Source organism: Rosa chinensis, chromosome 1 (assembly GCF_002994745.2).
Source record: "Rosa chinensis cultivar Old Blush chromosome 1, RchiOBHm-V2, whole genome shotgun sequence".
NCBI lineage: Eukaryota > Viridiplantae > Streptophyta > Magnoliopsida > Rosales > Rosaceae > Rosa > Rosa chinensis.
In genome coordinates this window covers 23,819,576-23,838,611 of record NC_037088.1, presented here as the reverse complement: position 1 = coordinate 23,838,611, position 19,036 = coordinate 23,819,576, and the positions used below count along the sequence as shown (strand labels likewise).

Genomic DNA, 19,036 nt, shown 5'->3' with positions numbered 1-19,036 from the left:
ATTGGGACCCAGTTTTATGGTATTTGTTCGTGAAAGATCGTCTGCCAACATGGCTATGTTCTGACACCCTTGACCGGCTTCAATTTTTAGATGGGAGAGTGCCTTCATTCGGGCGCGAAATTGGTTTTGGTCAATTTGTGCGTTAGAGTTGCATGGGTAGTCAAACCACCAACTACTCTATTTATTACACGGCTGCAATCCGTAGTGTAAAATCAGCGCTGCGTTTCGACACTGCTGCTCTTGCATTTTTAATTCTTTGTATTTCAGATGCTATTTTTGCAGCTTTTCTTTTCGCATTGTTTAGTTTATTTATTTATGCCTTTTGGCACTGTATCGTTGTAATCTTTCAATTTCAATAAAGACTGACGTAATTTACTAAAAAAAAACTAATTTTAGGGTGAAATTGTACTCCAACAAAATACGTAAATAAAATTTAAATTTAAGTTTTACTAAATTCTCTAGTTATATTTAGCTAGAAATAAGAGAGAATTTAATTAAAACTCAAATCTTCCATCGTTCAAATTAATTTATCTAGAAATTTTACTTTTGCCGGAGCAGAACAACTAACTAGCTATATTTTTAATTTTTAATCAATTTAGCTAATATAAAATTAGCGCTGCCCAGCCCAAATCAAATAAAAAACTAAACATTCCTTCATTCTGCTCTCTACACAAAGAAACTAAGAAAGCATCGAACTCAGAAACCAAAAAGAGCTCAGAGCTCATTCAGGCAACTCCGGTGGGCAAGGGAGTCCATCAGATGTGAGAACATGATGGACCATCCGGTGGTGGCCTATCGGCCCATCGCTGAGGACCCCCCCCAGAATAGGGGTTCGGTGTACCAGAATCGTTACTTATAGCACTTCTGCTGCAATGAAAACTATAAGCATATAAATGAGAATGTGAGCAGCACACGAGTCATCACGAAAACAAAACAGCAGCTTGTGAGCTTTGGCGGTATTCTCTCTCTCTCTCTCTCTCTCTCTCTCTCTCTAAGCCAAACATCATGCATTGTCTTATAAATGATTATTGGTCGACGCTTGCTTCTGCATAGTGACTGATTTCTTGGACTCGTCATGAATGCAATCATGTATTGCTACCATTAATTTCGTTGCAAAACTGAGCACAGAATGTAGGAGGAATTTGTTGATCTATCTTGTATTTGATTGTTTACATAGAGAGCCTATAAATTACTTTAATCCGTACAAAATTCCTGTTAGAATCTTCATTTGCTAAGGTATAGAAATTATTATTGGATGATGCTCACTATTCAGTAATTTTACGTACATTTGTTGTCTGCTGGAGAAACCAAAACATTCTCTAATTTGCAAGTGGTTTTGCTGTGTTATCCCCTACTTCACTGTTTGGAATGTCCTGTTTTCTGGTAATTCTGGAAATTTTGAATGTCGAGTAGTATATCTCAACAATAACTTGTCGATGATAGATATGCATGGTACTGCTTGTCAGGGGAAAGGAATCAGGATGTTTAGGAGAGTCGCATTTTTGTTGTTGGTTGGATTGTTGGCATGGGCTTATCAGGCCACCCAACCGCCTCCTCCGAAGATTTGCGGTTCCCCCGGCGGCCCACCCATCACAGCTCCTAGAATAAAGCTAAGAGATGGAAGATATTTGGCCTACAAGGAGCATGGTGTATCAAAACAAGTGGCCAGATATAAGATTATCTTTGTTCATGGCTTTGGTTCTTCCAGACATGATGCAGTGATTGCAACCAAAACCTCACCAGTACTTGATTGTTTCTTAATTTCCTAGTCTCCATTTGAGTTTAAAATTTGTTCCAAAGGTTGTTACGTTGGTTTATTTTGACTTCATATTTGATATCTCTTTCAGGAAGTTATCGAAGAGTTAGGGGTACACATTGTGTCTTTTGACAGACCAGGCTATGGTGAAAGTGATCCAGATCCTAAGCGAACAGTGAAGAGTTTGGCTTTAGATATAGAAGAGCTTGCTGACCAGCTCAGATTCGGATCCAAATTTTATGTAGTTGGAAATTCTATGGGCGGACAGGTTATCTGGAGCTGTCTTCAGTACATCCCTCGTAGGTAACCTTTCAGTACATGCCTCATACATATCAAGATAAAAATTATATATGGGATTACAGATTGACGGGCTTTTTCCTTTGCAATTGTCTAGAACTCAAGATACTTTGAATGAAATGGAAATCTTTAGAGAAATAGTATGTGATTAAGAAGGAAAGAGGAGAGAAAAAAAGAAAAGAAAATCCAGAAATTACATTGATTACAACTATCATGCTGCATGATGCTCACATTCTAGTCTATCAAACATACTTATCATCTCCAGGAATTCTAGTTGGACCTATTAGAATGCTGGTTAGACCTATTAGTATGGAACCCTTCAAGAGAAAGTTTGAAAATAATAATGCTTGCTAGAGGGCTGCGCAACTCATGAACTACTTTTCCTAGAATTAGACTTTCATTTAGAGTAGGTGTTTGATGTTGTTTCTTATTTAAAGTTGGATACAAAATGTTACTTGAATATTGAATCTGTCTAAAGTTGGATGTTTGCAACCCTGACAGGCTAGCTGGAGCTACACTGTATGCTCCTGTTGTCAACTACTGGTGGCCAGGCTTTCCTGCCAACTTGTCGACAGATGCCTACTATAAACAACCCCCCGGGGATCAATGGGCACTTCGAGTTGCTCACCATATACCATGGCTAACATACTGGTGGAACACTCAGAAATTATTTCCTTCATCAAGCGCTATAGTTCGTAGACCAGAGATTTTCTCCAGTCAGGACTTGGAAATATTCAGGAAGATCCAGGCTTCTGGCATAAAAACTAACAGGGTACGTTTTATTATTTGGTATATGTTTCAGATTTTTATTAGCACGTAATAAGAATAACACAACCTGAAGCATCTTTAGATTTGTAAGACACTACTGCACTTATCTACAATACCATGCAATTTCCATTAACAATTTATAAGTGCATATGTGTGTAACTATTGTACCGCAGTTTGTAGCCCCTGAGCATACAAGGGTTTGTATTAGCAGTTGCTATCCTAGCTGGGAGAGCTCTACTAGTTAAAGCTGTACGGATATTGAGGAAGTACTCACGTCAACTGTTCTAATACTACTAATTTGTAGGCATAATCTAATTGCATTTGCTTAGTTATAGTGATATAACTTTAACTTACATTCGCATGGAAGAGAACAGAGTCGACAACTCAAATGAATGCTCAAATTGTTCTTCCTGACTTGGTTGCTTTAAATCAAGAGGTTATATGCGGTTTCTGTAGGTATTTACATAATGCGTAACACATAATAACATGTAGTAGCTGGGTACATTGAAAAGTTAATATTCTTGGCACTAATATCTAGTAGCAATATGGTAGGTAAAAAATAACTTGTAAGTTTAGATTGTTAAAATTAATGCCTTATCTTGAAAGTCATCTGCTTCAATGTTTGATACATGCAAGTATCTTCATGTTGATTAATCAGTCAATCTGACAAAGAACGTTTTACCGAAAATTTATGTATACATACATATTCATCCATTTGTATCAAGTTATCTAAATGGATGCAGGACTTCACTCATGTTATCCGTACCATGTTCTTCGCTGCACTAAAATTATAGTGAAAGAGTAGATCTATTGCAACCAGATTGTGACGATATTATTAATTTGTTTTTGCTGCAGGCACACGGAAAGCAGCAAGGAGTATACGAGTCGATCCATCGTGACCTGATGATTGGATTTGGGAGTTGGGAGTTTGACCCTATGGAAATCGAGAACCCATTTCCCAACAATGAAGGGTCCGTCCATCTGTGGCATGGTGATGAAGATAGGCTTGTTCCAGTTGAACTTCAACGCTTTATTGTGGGAAAGCTTCCATGGATTGACTACCATGAGTTACCAGGTGCTGGGCACTTCTTTGCATATGATGATGGTATAAATGAAGCTATGTTAAAGGCAATGCTGACTGGGGAGAAGTAGCCTATTCTTAATACATGACATCTCTTCTTCTAATCATGCTTCCTTCATTCAGAATTTTGAATTGTTTTTGAAACGGAACAGAATCAAAAACCAATATTTGGTTAATATTGTTTAAATAAAGGGAGTGTTCTTCTCAAAAAAAATAAATAAATAAATAAAGGGAGTGTGATTTGATAAATTAAGTGCAAGGAATACTCATGAAAGGTGAAACAAGGGATATGCATCTCGTTTACTGTCAACGTACTTGGGGATAAGTTCATAGTATAAAATCTCTTGAATCAGTGATAATGTTCGAGACCCTGTTCGAAAAATTTGGGAGTCGTGAAGACATGTATTTACCTAGGGGTTGTTGACCCAAAGCACCAAAATGAATAAAAATTATCTCACTTACCCCAGCAACAGATTTTTATTCTCACCAACTGTCACGCCACTGATTTTATACACAATAAAATCGATATATAACCCCATAATTATATCTGCGTGAAACGTTCAGCCATCAATACAAAATACTTAGAAACTTAATCCCTTTTAACCCAAGTACATATTGATGCCCTGAACCCACAATTTCAATAATGACTCGCTCCACAGAGACACATAACACACGAGTTTACGAATTAAATTGTCAACAACAAAATAAAACGTAAATGATCCTCAGAGCTCACCACAAGCGGAAGTCTTTATAACGGTAAAGTCACAAAATTGACTTCTTACCATTAAGCTGCAAGCACGCTACCTCAGCATCAACCACGATCAACCTGACCTGCAGAAATAACCCCTACACCGTTGAAATGGTGTACCGGGTTGCCACACAACAAACCTGGTAAGCTTTTGCAAGCCCGTATGAGTAACTCAAAACCACAAAGCAAAACACATTTCACAAGTCACCCCAACCTAAACAACGATAAGCATACATCTCACACCTACAGTCATCTACTTCACTCTTCCATCTCATGCTTACGTAGGTCAACACGTGACTAAACTACACGCTCAGATTCTCAACCTAGCATCTCATTACACAAATTCCCCATCAAACAAAACCTCCTTAGATAATGTTTGAAAAATCCATTGACGCACAACGGTGAGTCACAAGGATCACACTCATTTCCTTCCCACCGGAAACCTTGTCATCAACATGACATCAAGGTGAAAACAATGAATCACCTTCATATCCTCACACAGAGCACAATCGTCACCACTATGGTTTTCAAGATAAATCAAACCATCAATCAATCAAATCAAGAAGAATACAAGGCAATCACATTTCAAAACAAGTCATGGTAACCCCTGCATATAATTTAGTTCAGGAGGTCACACTAAGTCAAGCAATTCAAATCATAGTAATCCTACACTCAGACATCTGTAGGTAGCCCTAACCATCACAGCAGTCCTCTCGATCTTTGTTAACTTAATAACAATTCAACTCTGCTACCGAGCTGTCATCACACTGATCATCACACAGATTTCATCGATCATCACACAGATTGCCATCATCCTACTGATCATCACACAGATATCGATTATCCAACTAATCATCACACAGATATCACCGGTCATCACATAGATAGCGATCATCTAACTAATCATCACACAGATATCGCCGGTCATCACATAGATAGCAATCATCACATAGATTCATTGCTAGTCATCACACAGATAGCAATCATCACACAAACATCCCTACACAAGCTACACAGATATTTCTACACAAGCTTTACATGACAATCATCACAAAGATTCATCATACTAATGTCATCGATTCATCACACAGATATTCCTACACAAGCCACTTAGATATTTCTACACAAGCTTTACATGACAATCATCACAAAGATTCATCCACAAAGCCACTAATACATGAATATATATGTATATATATACATCCCATAATATATATATATACACACATAGTCATCCATCCACACAGAAAAGCCACTAATACCAACTATAGTCACAGTTAATCTCATAACTCCAAGACAATATGGTAAACCCGTTCGTGAATGAACATCGTGAGATTACTCACCTCGAAACTCCTGTTGCGTCTTCAATACATAACAAAGCAGCCAATCCACAAAATGATCGTCCAAGAATACTTCGTCAAGTACCTAATCACAATTGTTTTCCACTAGGCCTGGGCACGGGCCGAGCCCGTTTGGTATTTCACTGGGCCCGAGACCGAGCCCGAACAATTCGGGCCGGGCCCATATTGAGTTTTCAACATCCAGGGACCGGAAAGGCCCGGACCGTTAACAAACGGGCCGGTCCTTCAGGCTTTTCGGGCCCAACTATGAATTTCTGGAAAAACTATGTATTTCTGGAAAAACTATGAATTTCTGGAAAAACTATGAATTTCTGCTAACAATCACATTCAACTTAAGCCATCACACTTCTGCTAACAAATCACACTTCTGCTAACAAAGTAACAATCACATTCAGCTTAAGCCATCACAATCACATTCAACTTAACAAATCACACTGCCAACCAACTTAACAATTGATAACAAATCACAAATCACACTACCTTGATATCAACAGCACACTACCAACCAACAAATAACAATTGTTAACAAATCACAAATCACACTGCCTTGGTATCAACAGCACACTGCCAACCAACAAATCACAATCACATTCAACTTAACAAATCACACTGCCAACCAACATCAGAACCAAACAAACTCCAAACATAACAAATGTTCCATTGTTCCGAGTTCCAACCAAACCAAACTTAACAAATAACAACCTCATCTCCAAATTGCAGTTAAGCTCCATCTCCAAATAGCCACGCCAACTTCAAAACCAGCATGGCAGTAGGCAGCAACTAGCATCACACATAAGCTATTTTCTGATTTTCTGAACTGCAAGTTACACACCAAATCAGTAACAAAATCACACCACATTTACACATTAGTTATCACCATCAGTAACCAAATCAATTTGAGTAGATTAACAGTAGCACACTCACACCAAATTAGTAACAAAATCACACCACATTTACACTATAACTATCAGTAACCAAATGTCCAAATGAGTAACAAAAGAACACGAATTATCACCATCAGTAACCAAATGTCCAAATCAGTAACAAAAGAACACGAATACAAAATCACACCTTTAGAAGTAGACTTTGCAGATTTTGGAGGCTTCGCAGCAGTATTTGTAGACGGTGCCTGAGTTGAGGCTTTGTCTTGATATTTAGCAAGTTAAAAGAAATACAAACGGTTACCAACTGAATACGTTGTGTAGATAATGAACATCAGTAGTTGAATAATTAAAAACTGACCTTTCTCAATGTCTTCATAGAGTAGCACCTCCTCGATGGTTGGAACATATTCTAGACCCATTATTCCCGGACTCTTAAGCCAATTTTGCAAGCATATAAGGGCTTCAACACTCCTAGGAGTTAAGGAACTCCTGTGTGGATCGATTACTCGCTTGCCTGTGCTAAAGCATGACTCGGAAGTTACTGTGGAGACTTGAATGGCTAGCACATTTTTTGCCACAGCTTGCAAGTTGGGATATTTCGATCCACTGTGCTTCCACCAAGTTAAAATCTCAGAGGATTCCCCCACTTTAGGCCTCTCGAAGGGATCAATAATGTATCGATCAACTGCACACTCCACCACAATTTCATCGCTGTTCTCAAGTTCTTTCGCCCAATTATCCATCATTGCGGCCATCTTGCCACTAGCACCTCTCGTACCAGAATGCCTCGATCCATTGGTGACGTTCTCCTTTTGGTTTTGGTTTGAGGCTGAATTCATTGAAGCTGCATATGTATCAGTCAAGGCTACTAGCAGATCTTTGACCTTTGCTTCCCTCTCTTTAGCTTCACCATCATCCATGCCCAACTCCGTCTTGCAAATATGAGTGAAATTTCGAAGTTTATACCTAGGATCAAGAACTAAGGCAACCAAAAGAAGCTGATTGACATCATCGATGTTGCCAAAATACTTTTGAAACTTATTCTTCATCCTCACTGCCATCCGACCCATCAACGCTGCTGTTTCATTCTCATAAGCCATTCCAGGTTGCCACAGTCCATCAATCTCACCCTCTATTGCCACAATGTCATGGAAAGCTGAATGGGCAGTAGGCTTCAAAGTTGCACTTATCCTCAATGTAACGTCGTAGAAAACTAGTAAAAACTGGCAGAAAATGGCAGCCCTTTCCCAATCGTCATCATTAGGTGGTCCGACCCTCTTCCTACTAGTTTTGGACTTCACTTCCTCCACCACTTCTAAATCTTCATCTATCACATCTTCTTCATCGAAATATCCATTATATTGATGCACATTCTCTTCACCTAACCGAACAAATGCCTTTTTCAATGCAATTGCTGTGTCCAACATTAGAAATGTGGAGTTCCACCTAGTCGGAACATCAAGAATGCAAACTCTGTTGGTATCCAAAATTTCCTTCTCAACACACAACTTGAATTCATCGAGCCTAGAAGAAGAAGACCTCACATACCTCACTGCATTTCTAATTGAATCAACCGACTTGTCCATAATAGACAAGCCGGATCTAACTACGAGGTTCAAAATGTGAGCCAAGCACCTCACATGTAGATGCTTCCCTCCCAAAACCGGGGGACTTGTCCAATTCAACATCTTCTTCCGAACATACTCCACTGCATGTTTGTTGGCAGCAGCATTATCAACCGAAATGGTCAATACTTTATCTATCTTCCACTGCACCAAGCACGTTTCTAAAATCTTCCCAATGGTGACACCCGAATGATTGGGAATGCAGCAGAAGTTCAGTATCCTTTTGTGCAAATTCCAACCTCCATCTATAAAATGCGCTGTCACCACCATGTAATTGACATTCTGTATTGATGTCCATGTATCGGTGGTCAGACACACTCTGTGTTTGCACAACTCAGCCCTAAGCTCCTCTTTTTTGGCATCATACATCGCTAAGAATTTCTTCACAATGACCCTTCTGCTAGGGATTTCCCACCGAGGAATGGAAACCGAACAAAAGTACTTAAATCCCTCCTTTTCTACCTGACTAAAAGGTAATTCATCCATAACTATCATCACTACACAGGCCTCTGTACAAGCTTCTGGACTCCACTGTCTCATCACTACAGAATTGGTACTCCCATCACTAGTCAACACCTTCTGTCCTTCCTCCAAATCTAATCTACCAGGATATTTTTTGCACACATTCTCTATATGACGTCTAAGAGTTGAAGTACCATTGAAAGATGAATTAGCTTTAAACACAGTATCACAATACTTACATCTCGCTTTGCTGCAATGTCCGACTACATCCTCCTTCCCATCCTGTTCCGAACTAGTAAGTGGTTCATCAAACTTCTCAAAATGCTCCCAAACATTAGATCGGCAACTGCTGTTTCGAGTCCTACTCGAATCCTCCCTCTTTCTCTTTGTTGTCTCCGCCTGGCTGGAAGCCGTCTCACCTCCACCAGTCGTGGCACCGCCACCAGTCGTCGCACCGCCCTCAGTGGATGGATTCGCCGGCACCAACTGATTCCCAGAAGTGGCCATTTCGAACAAGAACGAACCTTGAGTTTACTGCCTTCACTTCACAACACAGAACGAAGCAACCTTGACCTGTTATTGATCACCTCCACATTCCACCCACTCCAAACTTCTCAATGCAACCAACCCAATGAGCTGAGCTTCCCCGGACCTCAGACGATGCTCCAAGATGACAGCGGCTCCGCCGATACCGCTGACACCCATCAAAACATCAATCCATCAAAACCCATTCAAAACTAAAAACTAAGTATACCTGAAATGTTGGAAAAAGGGATTGGAAATCTGAAATTGAAATTGGGATTAGAAATCTAAAATTAGGGTTCGAAGAAAAGAGAGGTAGAGAGTGAGAGAGATGAGGGTTCGAGAGAGAGTGAGAGGGATAAGGGTTTGAGGCGGAGAGTGAGAGAGATGAGGGTTCGAGAGAGAGTGAGAGGGATAAGGGTTTGAGGTGGAGAGTGAGAGAGATGAGGGTTCGACAAAGACTTAGAGAGTGAGAGGGATGAGGGTTTGAGGCGGAGAGTGAGAGAGATGAGGGTTCGACAGAGAGTGAGAGGGATGAGGGTTTGAGGCGGAGAGTGAGAGAGGTGAGGGTTCGACAGAGAGTGAGAGGGATGAGGGTTTGAGGCGGAGAGTGAGAGAGATAAGGTCGTTTAGGTAAGTGGGGGTTGTGTTCACGTGTGGTCAATTTCACGGTATACTCAAATAAATGACCTATCACAGAGGGACATATGGCAGTAATGGGACTATGGGCTTATACGGGCTGTTATCCGGGCTTTTAGGCATTAGGGATACCAGGCCCGGGACTGGCCCGTTTTATTCACAAACGGTCCGGGCCTCAATTTTTCATCTTTTTTTTCCGCAAAGCCCCGCCCAAACCCTGCGGTCCGGTCCTGTTTTTCGGGTTTTCGGGTCAAAACGCCCAGCCCTAGTTTCCACTTAGTAACAATTCACAAACGATTTAAGTCTGAAACCCCTGTTTTGAACTAAAATCCCCAAAGTGACGCCAATTGAGGCGAAACCACATCCGAGACCACCCAATGTCTCCGGAATACTTCTACGATCACTATGCCAAAACTACAAGTCAATCGGAAGCTCGAATCCTCAAGGATCGAAACATCGAACGGTCCGAAACCGTAAAAACCCTAACATGATCATACGATCTCCAAAAATTACAAACAATATATCGAAATGCTCGTATCGACGAGTAGATCAAACTTAGGAACAGAAACTATCCCTGAGGTGGCCGGAAACCGCCGGAAAACACCACCACAGTGGCGGCATGGCCGCCGAACCAAAGTCGGAATTTGACAAAACTCCCAACACCAAAGTTCTTCATCTCAACTCCAATTTAAACTTTCATAACTAAAACAAAGTCTAAATCATAGCCGTTTGGCCGGAATTTACCTCGCAACATCTGAAATTCAATGAACCCTAGAATTTCAAAGCTTCAATTCGTCCTCCACAAGTGAAATCGTCCCAAGCCGCTTTGGGAGAAGCATCAACGTCCTATGGGATTCAAAAGCCCTCAAGAATCACCGGAAAAGGTGGCCGGAAAAAGAAGAACCGATGGAGGCGATTTTGTCCCCGACGAGGTTCTCTTCTCGGCCTTGTAGCGCCTCCTACAGCTCGTATTTCACTTCGATTTCTTCTACAAACTCGTAAAGGGGGTCGAGACGAGAAAAGCCCACTTTGTTTCACGTCAATCGGTGGCCGGATGAGGAAGATATGGCCGTAAAACCAGAGAGGAAGAAATCTGGGCTCGGGAGAGAGGAGAGAGAAAAATCCTTCCCAAAATAGAAATCTGATTTTTCTGAAAATTTTCCGGAAAAATCCCATATATACCAAAATGGAAACTTTTTCCGACGGCCATAACTTCTTCATACGAACTCCGATTTCCGCATTCCACATATCCACGAACTCGTATCGACGCACTCTACAACTTTAGTGAAGGAAGTTTTCGGAGAATCTCAACGTATCAAAAGTCAATCTTTGTGCCACCCCTAAAGTTATATTTTCCAAATAAAAATTCATCCGAAACACTTCCGCTCCATCCATGAGCCACGAAACCGTCTGATACCCACAATTTAAATTCCGGAAAATCCTCGAAAAATAATTACGAATTTCCGGGGCATCACACCAACCCAATCTAAAGTAAAATGACTATTCTACCCTCAACCTAATTAATAAACTACATCACTGTCCTCTTTCTATACAGATCGATCGATCGATCTCTCTCTCCCCAACATCGCCAGCATCTATACTCTCTCTCTCACCGGTCGGAGCTACCTCGCCCCTGCGCCCTCTCTCTCCCCAAAGTCGTCGGCGTCTGTACTCTCTCTCTCATCGGTCGGAGCTACCTCGCCTCCGCGCCATCTCTCTCTCTCCTCCTCGCCGATCTGCACTCTCTCTCCCTCTCTCTCCTCCGTTCCATCTCTCTCTCTCTCTCTCTCTCTCTCTCTCTCTCTCTCTCTCTCTCTCTCTCTCTCTCCTCCCCATCGATCTGCACCCCTGCCTCGCTTGAAGACCACTTCCGGTCCCGGTTCTGCAGCTGGAAAAATGGGAGAAGAGGACATGGGTGCCCAAATAATTTTTTGGAAGCAATAGACATCTATTAGAGGGAAATAGATGTTTTAAAATAGATATAATCTCTTCCTTTTTTTCTGTTAATGTCTAAAAGTCTAGCGGTAGCTGGACCTTAGTTAACGCTGATCCGGCAGGCGGATCGATACCTTTGTTGTGAATGGTTCCCGTTACCTGTCAAATAAAATACAACGGGCGTCAGAGGGAGACCGCGCCGGGCGGTCTTCAACTCTCCGATGCCTAAGTTAGTCAATGTATTTATGTTGACAAAGTAACAGTAGGTAAGTATTGAATGCGTAATAAATGAGGAGAGAGGAGAGGACCTTTTATAGGTGAGGAAGAGGATGATCTTCTCCTTGTTTTCGATGTGGGACTGATGGTGCTTCAGTTCCCAGTTTCAGTAGCTTCTGATGCCATCTTGACACGGCGCGTGGCGGCGCGTCGGCGGTGCTTTGGGGTTGATCCGGGGCTCAGGCGGTAACCCGGCTAACTGTCTTTACGTCAGTCACTCATATGGTGGGCGTTGGTACCCCCGGTGGTACCATGAGCGTGGCTCATTATAGCTAATTATGCTTGCAAATGGACATGCATGTACAAGTCCCCCAAATCCCCAGTCAAGGAGGGCAATCTTGGTTGGGGAGTTGATCGGCGGTTTGAAGCGTTTCTCCCGCTAGACTTTGCAGAAGCATAATTAGCGTCAGTGCGTTGTCAACCATGGATTTACTGAGCAAACGCTTTGTGCCCTTTCGGGTGGGCCCCTGCTAGGCCCCCCAGGGAGTCCCCCACTCCCCGGCTAAGATGGACCTCCGGATGGTCGTTGTTATTGTTTGTTGAGGGGGAGCTGCACGGAGCAGCGCTGCACGGAGCAGAGGGTGTTGGGTTGCGAGCCCAATCTTAGCACCCAGGTGACGGGGGTCAACGTACCTGATCAGGGCTGTCGTAGACTGTTGACTAGTCCCCGTGTCCCGTAGGGACATTCTGACCGTAACTCCGCGTGGCGGCGTTGTCAGAGAGGCGTGGCCTCGGGATCCGCCGCTGGCGGAAGTCCCCCGCTAGATGTAGCAGGAAGCAGCGTCAAGTAGACGTGCTTGGTATTTTATTGAGCGGTGTTGCGCTGAATAAAGTACGCAGCTTGTCAGATGAGAAATGGGGTCAGCCAGCGGTGCGCTGTGTAGCGGAGGACGCCCCGTTTACCAAATGAGGAGAGAAGCTCCGCCGGCGGGGTTTCGCTCAGCGGAGACTCCGTCACTTGGAAGATGACAAGTGAGGATCCGCTGGCGGGGTTTCGCTCAGCGGAGACTCCGTCACTTGGGAGATGCAAGTGAGGATCCGCTGGCGGGGTTTCGCTCAGCGGAGACTCCGTCACTTGGGAGATGCAAGTGAGGATCCGCTGACGGGGTTTCGCTCAGCGGAGACTCCGTCACTTGGGAGATGCAAGTGAGGATCCGCTGGCGGGGTTTCGCTCAGCGGAGACTCCGTCACTTGGGAGATGACAAGTGAGGATCCGCTGGCGGGGTTTCGCTCAGCGGAGACTCCGTCACTTGGGAGATGACAAGTGAGGATCCGCTGGCGGGGTTTCGCTCAGCGGAGACTCCGTCACTTGGGAGATGACAAGTGAGGATGGATCCGCTGGGCGGGGTTTTAGCTCAGCGGAGACTTGCCATGGTTGGGGGGTTTACTTGTCAGGTGGTGACTTCCCTTGGAAGCCAAAGAATGATGACGGTGGACACGTGGCTAACTCTGAGAGGGTTAGCGTCTGGAGGCTTGCCTCCTAAGCCTAGCCGTCTTCTCGTCATTAATGCGAGTAATGATGGATCTCGTAACCGAGGCGACGCCTCGGTTAATCCAGGGAGTTAATGAAGACGTGGGACACGTGTACGGTTGGTACGTGATGTAGTTTTGTAGCGGACGGCTCAGGATTATTTGATGTTGACATAAAAAGGGGGGAACTGAGCGAGTTTCGACATTTCTGGAAAATCTTCAAATCTGAGTTGCCTGCTTCGAGCCTTGTTCGCCTGCGAATTGCGAAGGAGATCTCCGGGCTTGCGTGGAGTAGTCGGACTGGAGAGGACGAAAACTGTTAGTGAAGACGAACTGCACTCCAAAGTCTTCGACGTGAGGTTGGTATTTCGGATCCTCTTCCTGTTTCATTGAATCTGCAATGGTGGTTTCTGGGTTTTGGTATTTCTGTTAATGGTATGATATTGCCTCTGTGCTGTTTTCGGAGGGTGTAGGGAGAGATTTGAGGGAGGTTATGGTGTTTGACAGAAAGTTGGGGTTTTGGGTTTTGCTAGACGGTCTAATCTGGGTTGAGCGTGCGGTTGTTTTTGTTTTGGTATTTTTGTGGGTAGTTGTTCTTGGCATCTTTGGCTGTATCTGATGTGAGAGTAGGTTAGATCTGTATTTGTGCTAACTGATGTGGGTTTTAGGGTTTGGGATGGCCAACGTCATAGATATTTCGAGCAGTGAGGATTCCGGGTCTGACGTGTCGTTCAGCGTGGCGGATATGACCTTTATTGACTCGTTGCGTCCGTCTGCCCATGCAGGAACCTCACTGCCAGAACCGCTTGAAGTTGAGCCACTTCGGACCATCCCCTGGGAAATAGCTATGGATCGTGGCTCGCGTCCAGAGAGCTCTAGGGCGGGTGAGTTGGCTAGGCGTGACGAGCGCTTGGCGAGCAATAGCGCTGCTAGCGGCTCCGCTGGCGAAGGGGAAGCGCCGGGCCAAAATGTCGAGTCGGCGTGGTACCTCTCAGATGGCACCGCCGTCGACGAGGCAGGTGGGCGGATGGATGCCGCCGCTGTTAACCGGATGAAGCGGACGTTCCGGTTGCCGGGCTCGGTGAAGCTGCGCCCCCCGACAGCGGATGAGAAGGCCTCGATGCTCCCAGCGGGATGTGCTGCCGTGCACGAGGCCATATTCCGCCAAGGAGTGACATTCCCGCTAGTGCCCAATCTCCAAATTCTTGTGTGCGAGTTTGGGCTTGCCTTTGGGCAGATCTGTCCCAACATGTGGCGGTTGCTGTTGGCGATGAACTCCCTGTGGCGCTTGTCGGGGTGCGAGGGGCCTACCGTGGCGGAAGTGCTTCACTTCTACGAGCTAGTGTATGTGAAGCGCCGAGGTTGCAGAGGGTGCGTGAACCTAAGCCGCCGCCAGGGAGCGCCCAAGTTGATTGAGAACTTAAGGGACTCAATGTCCTACTGGCGGGGGACCTTCTGCGTCGCCACAGATGGCTGGGAGTACCATACTAGGTCGAATGTGGAGGGGCCGACGTTTAAGACTAAGTCGGAATTCCAGCCCATCCGAGGTTGGCAACTGGTTTCCGCTAAAACTAACTGGCGGTTTCAAACTTTTGCAAACCTGCGGTTTTTGCTAATGATTATTGTGTTTGTGCAGCGGGACTAAGGTATATTCTGACGCGCGAAGAGGAGTGTCGCGTGGCGAGGATCCGCGGCTGCTGGCGGAACCGGAATTTGCTTGACTTCCGTCTTCTGACCGGTTGGGAATTGCTGGTTGACCTGGGGCTAACTCGCTCTATTGGTGAGAGCCACTCCGCCACACCTCATCATTTTTTTTTTTTTTTTTTTGATCCGGACTGACGGGTGTTTGTGTTTTTCTTTTCAGAAACCCCGCCCGGTAACAAATCTAGTCGCGACGCTTTCGAAAAAGCAATGGATCGTGCCGAGATAGAAAATTTTCTGGAGGCTATGTATGCCGAGGGGTTGGCGGCCCAGCAGACGGTGGTGAACCCGGAGACGCTGGTGCTGAGCCAGTCTGAGGTTGCGGTGGAGCTGCCGATGCCGCACCACTCCCATCTGGGTGAGGATGGCCTGCCGGTAGTGCAGGCGGACACCCAAGTGGGTGGCGGGGAGAGGGGGAATGTTGGTACAAGGCCGCGGGAGCGGATGCCTACCACCCGGCGCGGTCCTCAAAAGAAGACGGTGCAGCCGACGGGGACTGCCACCGAGTCCCGGGGTGAGCCGCCGGTGCGGGTGACGAGGACCGCTGCTGGGACACAACGGGCGTTGGAGAAAAAACGCCGGCAGCCTGACTCCCCCGTCGAGGAAGAGGAAGAAGAGGTGGTGATCGGAGTCCGCCAACAAAAGAAGGCTCGAGAAGCTGCGTCGAAGGGTGCAGTGGCGGAGGGGGAGGCAGCAGCCGTCAGTGATCTGGACTCCTTTGCCGAGTATGCGCCATTCATGACAGAAGGGGAGCGGGCGTTCCTTTTCCATTTGTGCGAGCGGCTGGGGTTCGGGGGTCTGGCGGGCATATCGCGCCCGACGGCAATTGACCAATCGCCCTTCAGCTCGGCGTTTGGTCAAATATCTGCGGGGTTACATGATATGTTCGAGGCGGCGTCTAAGCAGCCCCGGATTGAGGAAGAGCTCAGGGGGGAGATCGGAGGTCTCCAGAGGGAGCTGGCGGAGGCCAAGGAGAGATTGGCGGAGGCCGAGCAGGGGCTGGCCAAGGCGGAGTGTGACTATGCGGACGCCCGCGGCAAGCTTAATGCGGCCATAAGGCGGGACCTGGAGAGGAATGAACGCGTCTCCCAGTTGGAGCAGGAGATCGCATTGCTGCAGGAGCGGATAGCCGCTAAAGATAAGAAGCTCATCATTGTGCAGCGGGAGTCTGCCGCCAGACTGGGTGAGATGCAGCGGCTGGACGGGGAGGTCAACCGCCTGAAAAATGAACAGAGTTCTTCTGCAGCCGCCGCCGTTGAAGCGTTCAAGATGTCGGCGGAGTATAAAAAGACATTGACCGAAGCGGCGAAGTCTGGGGCCCGGGCAAATATAGACATGTTGACGCGGAAGGGCGCCATTGACTTTGTAAAGGCGTCACAGCCCGACGTGCCGGTGGTCGAGGGTGTCCCGCCGGAGACAGAAGTCGTGCCTCCCACTGCGGCAGGTACCCATTCGGGCAGCGGGGAAAGTGGCTCCCATCCGCCGGAAAGGTCCCGGCAGACTCCCCAGCAGACCCCGTCGGAGGTGTCACGTGCCGGATTTCTGGAGGCACACACCCGGGCGGATGGTACAATGGAGACTCCCAGTCCGACAGCTCGAGGGTCCGATCAGGCGAGCCGATCGGTCGTGCCGCCGCCAGTTGAAGCCGGAGAAGCCGAAGACAACCGCTGAAGCCAGCTGAGACATCCATAGGGTTTTTTTTTTTTTTTTTTTTTACACTGTAATAATGAACTATTTTGGGTGGGGAGTCCCAGCCCTGAAATGAAATTTCAGAGTTTGACGTTTGTCATGATGTGTTTGTACCGCTAGAGTTTTGACGTAGAGATTTTTCTTTTGCCAAGCAATGAAACATTAAAGGAATTAAAATTGGTCCAAGTGCACCACGTAGCGGACGTGGTCCGCTGACGATTCCTGGCGTTGCCAGTTGCCCTCAGTGCTAGACTTGGTAACAATGGTTTGAATAATTCCTCGTTTCATTGATAGCTGACTGATCAGCGTTTACAAAAGAGGGGTAGTACCCGTTGGGTAGCTTCCCTTAGCTAAATATTGAACAAAAATTTAGCTAAGTCAAGATGCTCTTGGGTAGCGGCATGACTATTTGTAATAATACCGAAGGTGTTCGGTATTCCAAGGGTGGGTCGTTGTGACGCCATCCTTGTCCATTAAGTAGAAGGTGCCTGGGCTAACGACTTCCACAATTTTGTATGGACCTTCCCAAGTTGGGCGAAGCTTTGTTGGCGGTGGAATGACTTCCTTCATTACCCAGTCCCCCAGTTGGAGGTTCCGGGCCTTGACTCTGGCGTTGTAGAAACGCGATACCCGCTGCTTGTTTTGCAGGTTGCATAGGTGGGCCCTGTGTCGCTTTTCCTCCAGGAGGTCCTTGTCCAGGTTGATGCCGTCAGTGTTGGTCTCTGGGCGGTAGCCCTCGACTCTGGCGGTAGGTTGAGAGACCTCAATGGGCAGGACAGCCTCCGTTCCGAACATCATGCAGAAGGGAGTTTCACCTGTTGCGGAAGTTGGGGTTGTTCTGATGGCCCATAGAACTTCCGGGAGTTTCTCCGCCCATAGACCCTTTGCTTTGTCGAGTTTTTTCTTCAGCAGCCTTTTGATTATCTTGTTTGCTGCTTCGACCTGACCGTTGGTCTGGGGGTGGGCGACAGATGCAAAACTCATCTTAGTACCCAAGTTGGCGGTGAAAGAGATGAGCTCCTTGTTGTTGAATTGTGTGCCATTGTCGGTGATTATCGTGTGTGGGACACCGTAACGGCAGTAGATGTTCTTCCAGAGGAAGTGAATTACCTTGGCGGTAGTTATTGCTGTTAGTGGTTCCGCCTCTATCCACTTGCTGTCGTAGTCAATAGCCACTATAATGTACTTGAACTGGCCCTTGGCGGTTTGAAATTTTCCCATCAGATCCAGGCCCCAAGTTGAGTGGATCCATGGGGCGACGATGACCGATAGTGGTTCCGCCGGTGCATGCGGGATGTCAGCAAATTGTTGGCACTTGTGGCATGATCTTGCTACCTGGCGGGCATCGTCGCCGAGAGTAGGCCAAAAATAGCCTTGTCGCATTGTGCGATTGGCTAAGGATCTGGCGCCTGAATGGTTTCCGCATTCTCCGCTATGAATTGCTGCCAGAACGACCTTTCCCTCCTCTGGGGTTAGGCAGCGGAGGTTGGGATGGGTGAATCCCTGGCGGTACAGCTTGCCGTTCTGGATGTTGTAGCGGGTTGCCCTCCGCTGGAGTTGTCGCGCCTTAACCTTGTCGTCCGGCAATGTGCCGTTGCGCTTGTACTCGATGACTTCGTCCATCCAGCTGGTATTGACCTCAATGTTGAAGATCTCCGCCAGGGTTTTTGTGATACTTGGCTTGTCAAGACATTCCACTCTTGTGTCCGCTGGACTCTGATGTGGCTGGGCGGTTGCTAGCCTTGCCAGTGAATCAGCCTTGGCGTTCTTTTCCCTGGGGATTTGTGTGATGTTATGAAATTTGAATTTCTTGAGGAGTGTC

At 46.0% G+C, this 19,036-nt stretch overlaps 1 protein-coding gene across 4 annotated transcripts; it reads left to right on the top strand.

The window, feature by feature from the left end:
* Window positions 1-801: 801 nt before the first annotated feature.
* Window positions 802-4,212, top strand: LOC112190273. 4 transcript variants are annotated; one of them, XM_024329719.2, is made up of 5 exons: window positions 802-956; window positions 1,467-1,742; window positions 1,848-2,059; window positions 2,555-2,825; window positions 3,677-4,212. In XM_024329719.2, the coding sequence occupies exons 2-5, from the start codon at window positions 1,482-1,484 to the stop codon at window positions 3,971-3,973; spliced, it is 1,041 nt and encodes a 346-aa protein (XP_024185487.1). In that variant the 5' UTR covers window positions 802-956; window positions 1,467-1,481; the 3' UTR covers window positions 3,974-4,212. The 4 variants fall into 4 exon arrangements, with proteins under 4 accessions (XP_024185487.1, XP_024185495.1, XP_024185483.1 ...); XM_024329727.2 differs by lacking the exon at window positions 802-956 and adding an exon at window positions 1,053-1,236; XM_024329715.2 differs by lacking the exon at window positions 802-956 and adding an exon at window positions 1,243-1,383.
* Window positions 4,213-19,036: the final 14,824 nt, after the last annotated feature.

Bases quoted from the DNA above. Each gene is read 5' to 3' on its own strand.
- LOC112190273 (XM_024329703.2), top strand. From the start codon at position 1,446: ATGCATGGTACTGCTTGTCAGGGGAAAGGAATCAGGATGTTTAGGAGA. The intron at 1,743-1,847 runs GTACTTGATTGT...TATCTCTTTCAG, and splicing joins TTGCAACCAAAACCTCACCA to GAAGTTATCGAAGAGTTAGG. The intron at 2,826-3,676 runs GTACGTTTTATT...TTTTTGCTGCAG, and splicing joins CTGGCATAAAAACTAACAGG to GCACACGGAAAGCAGCAAGG.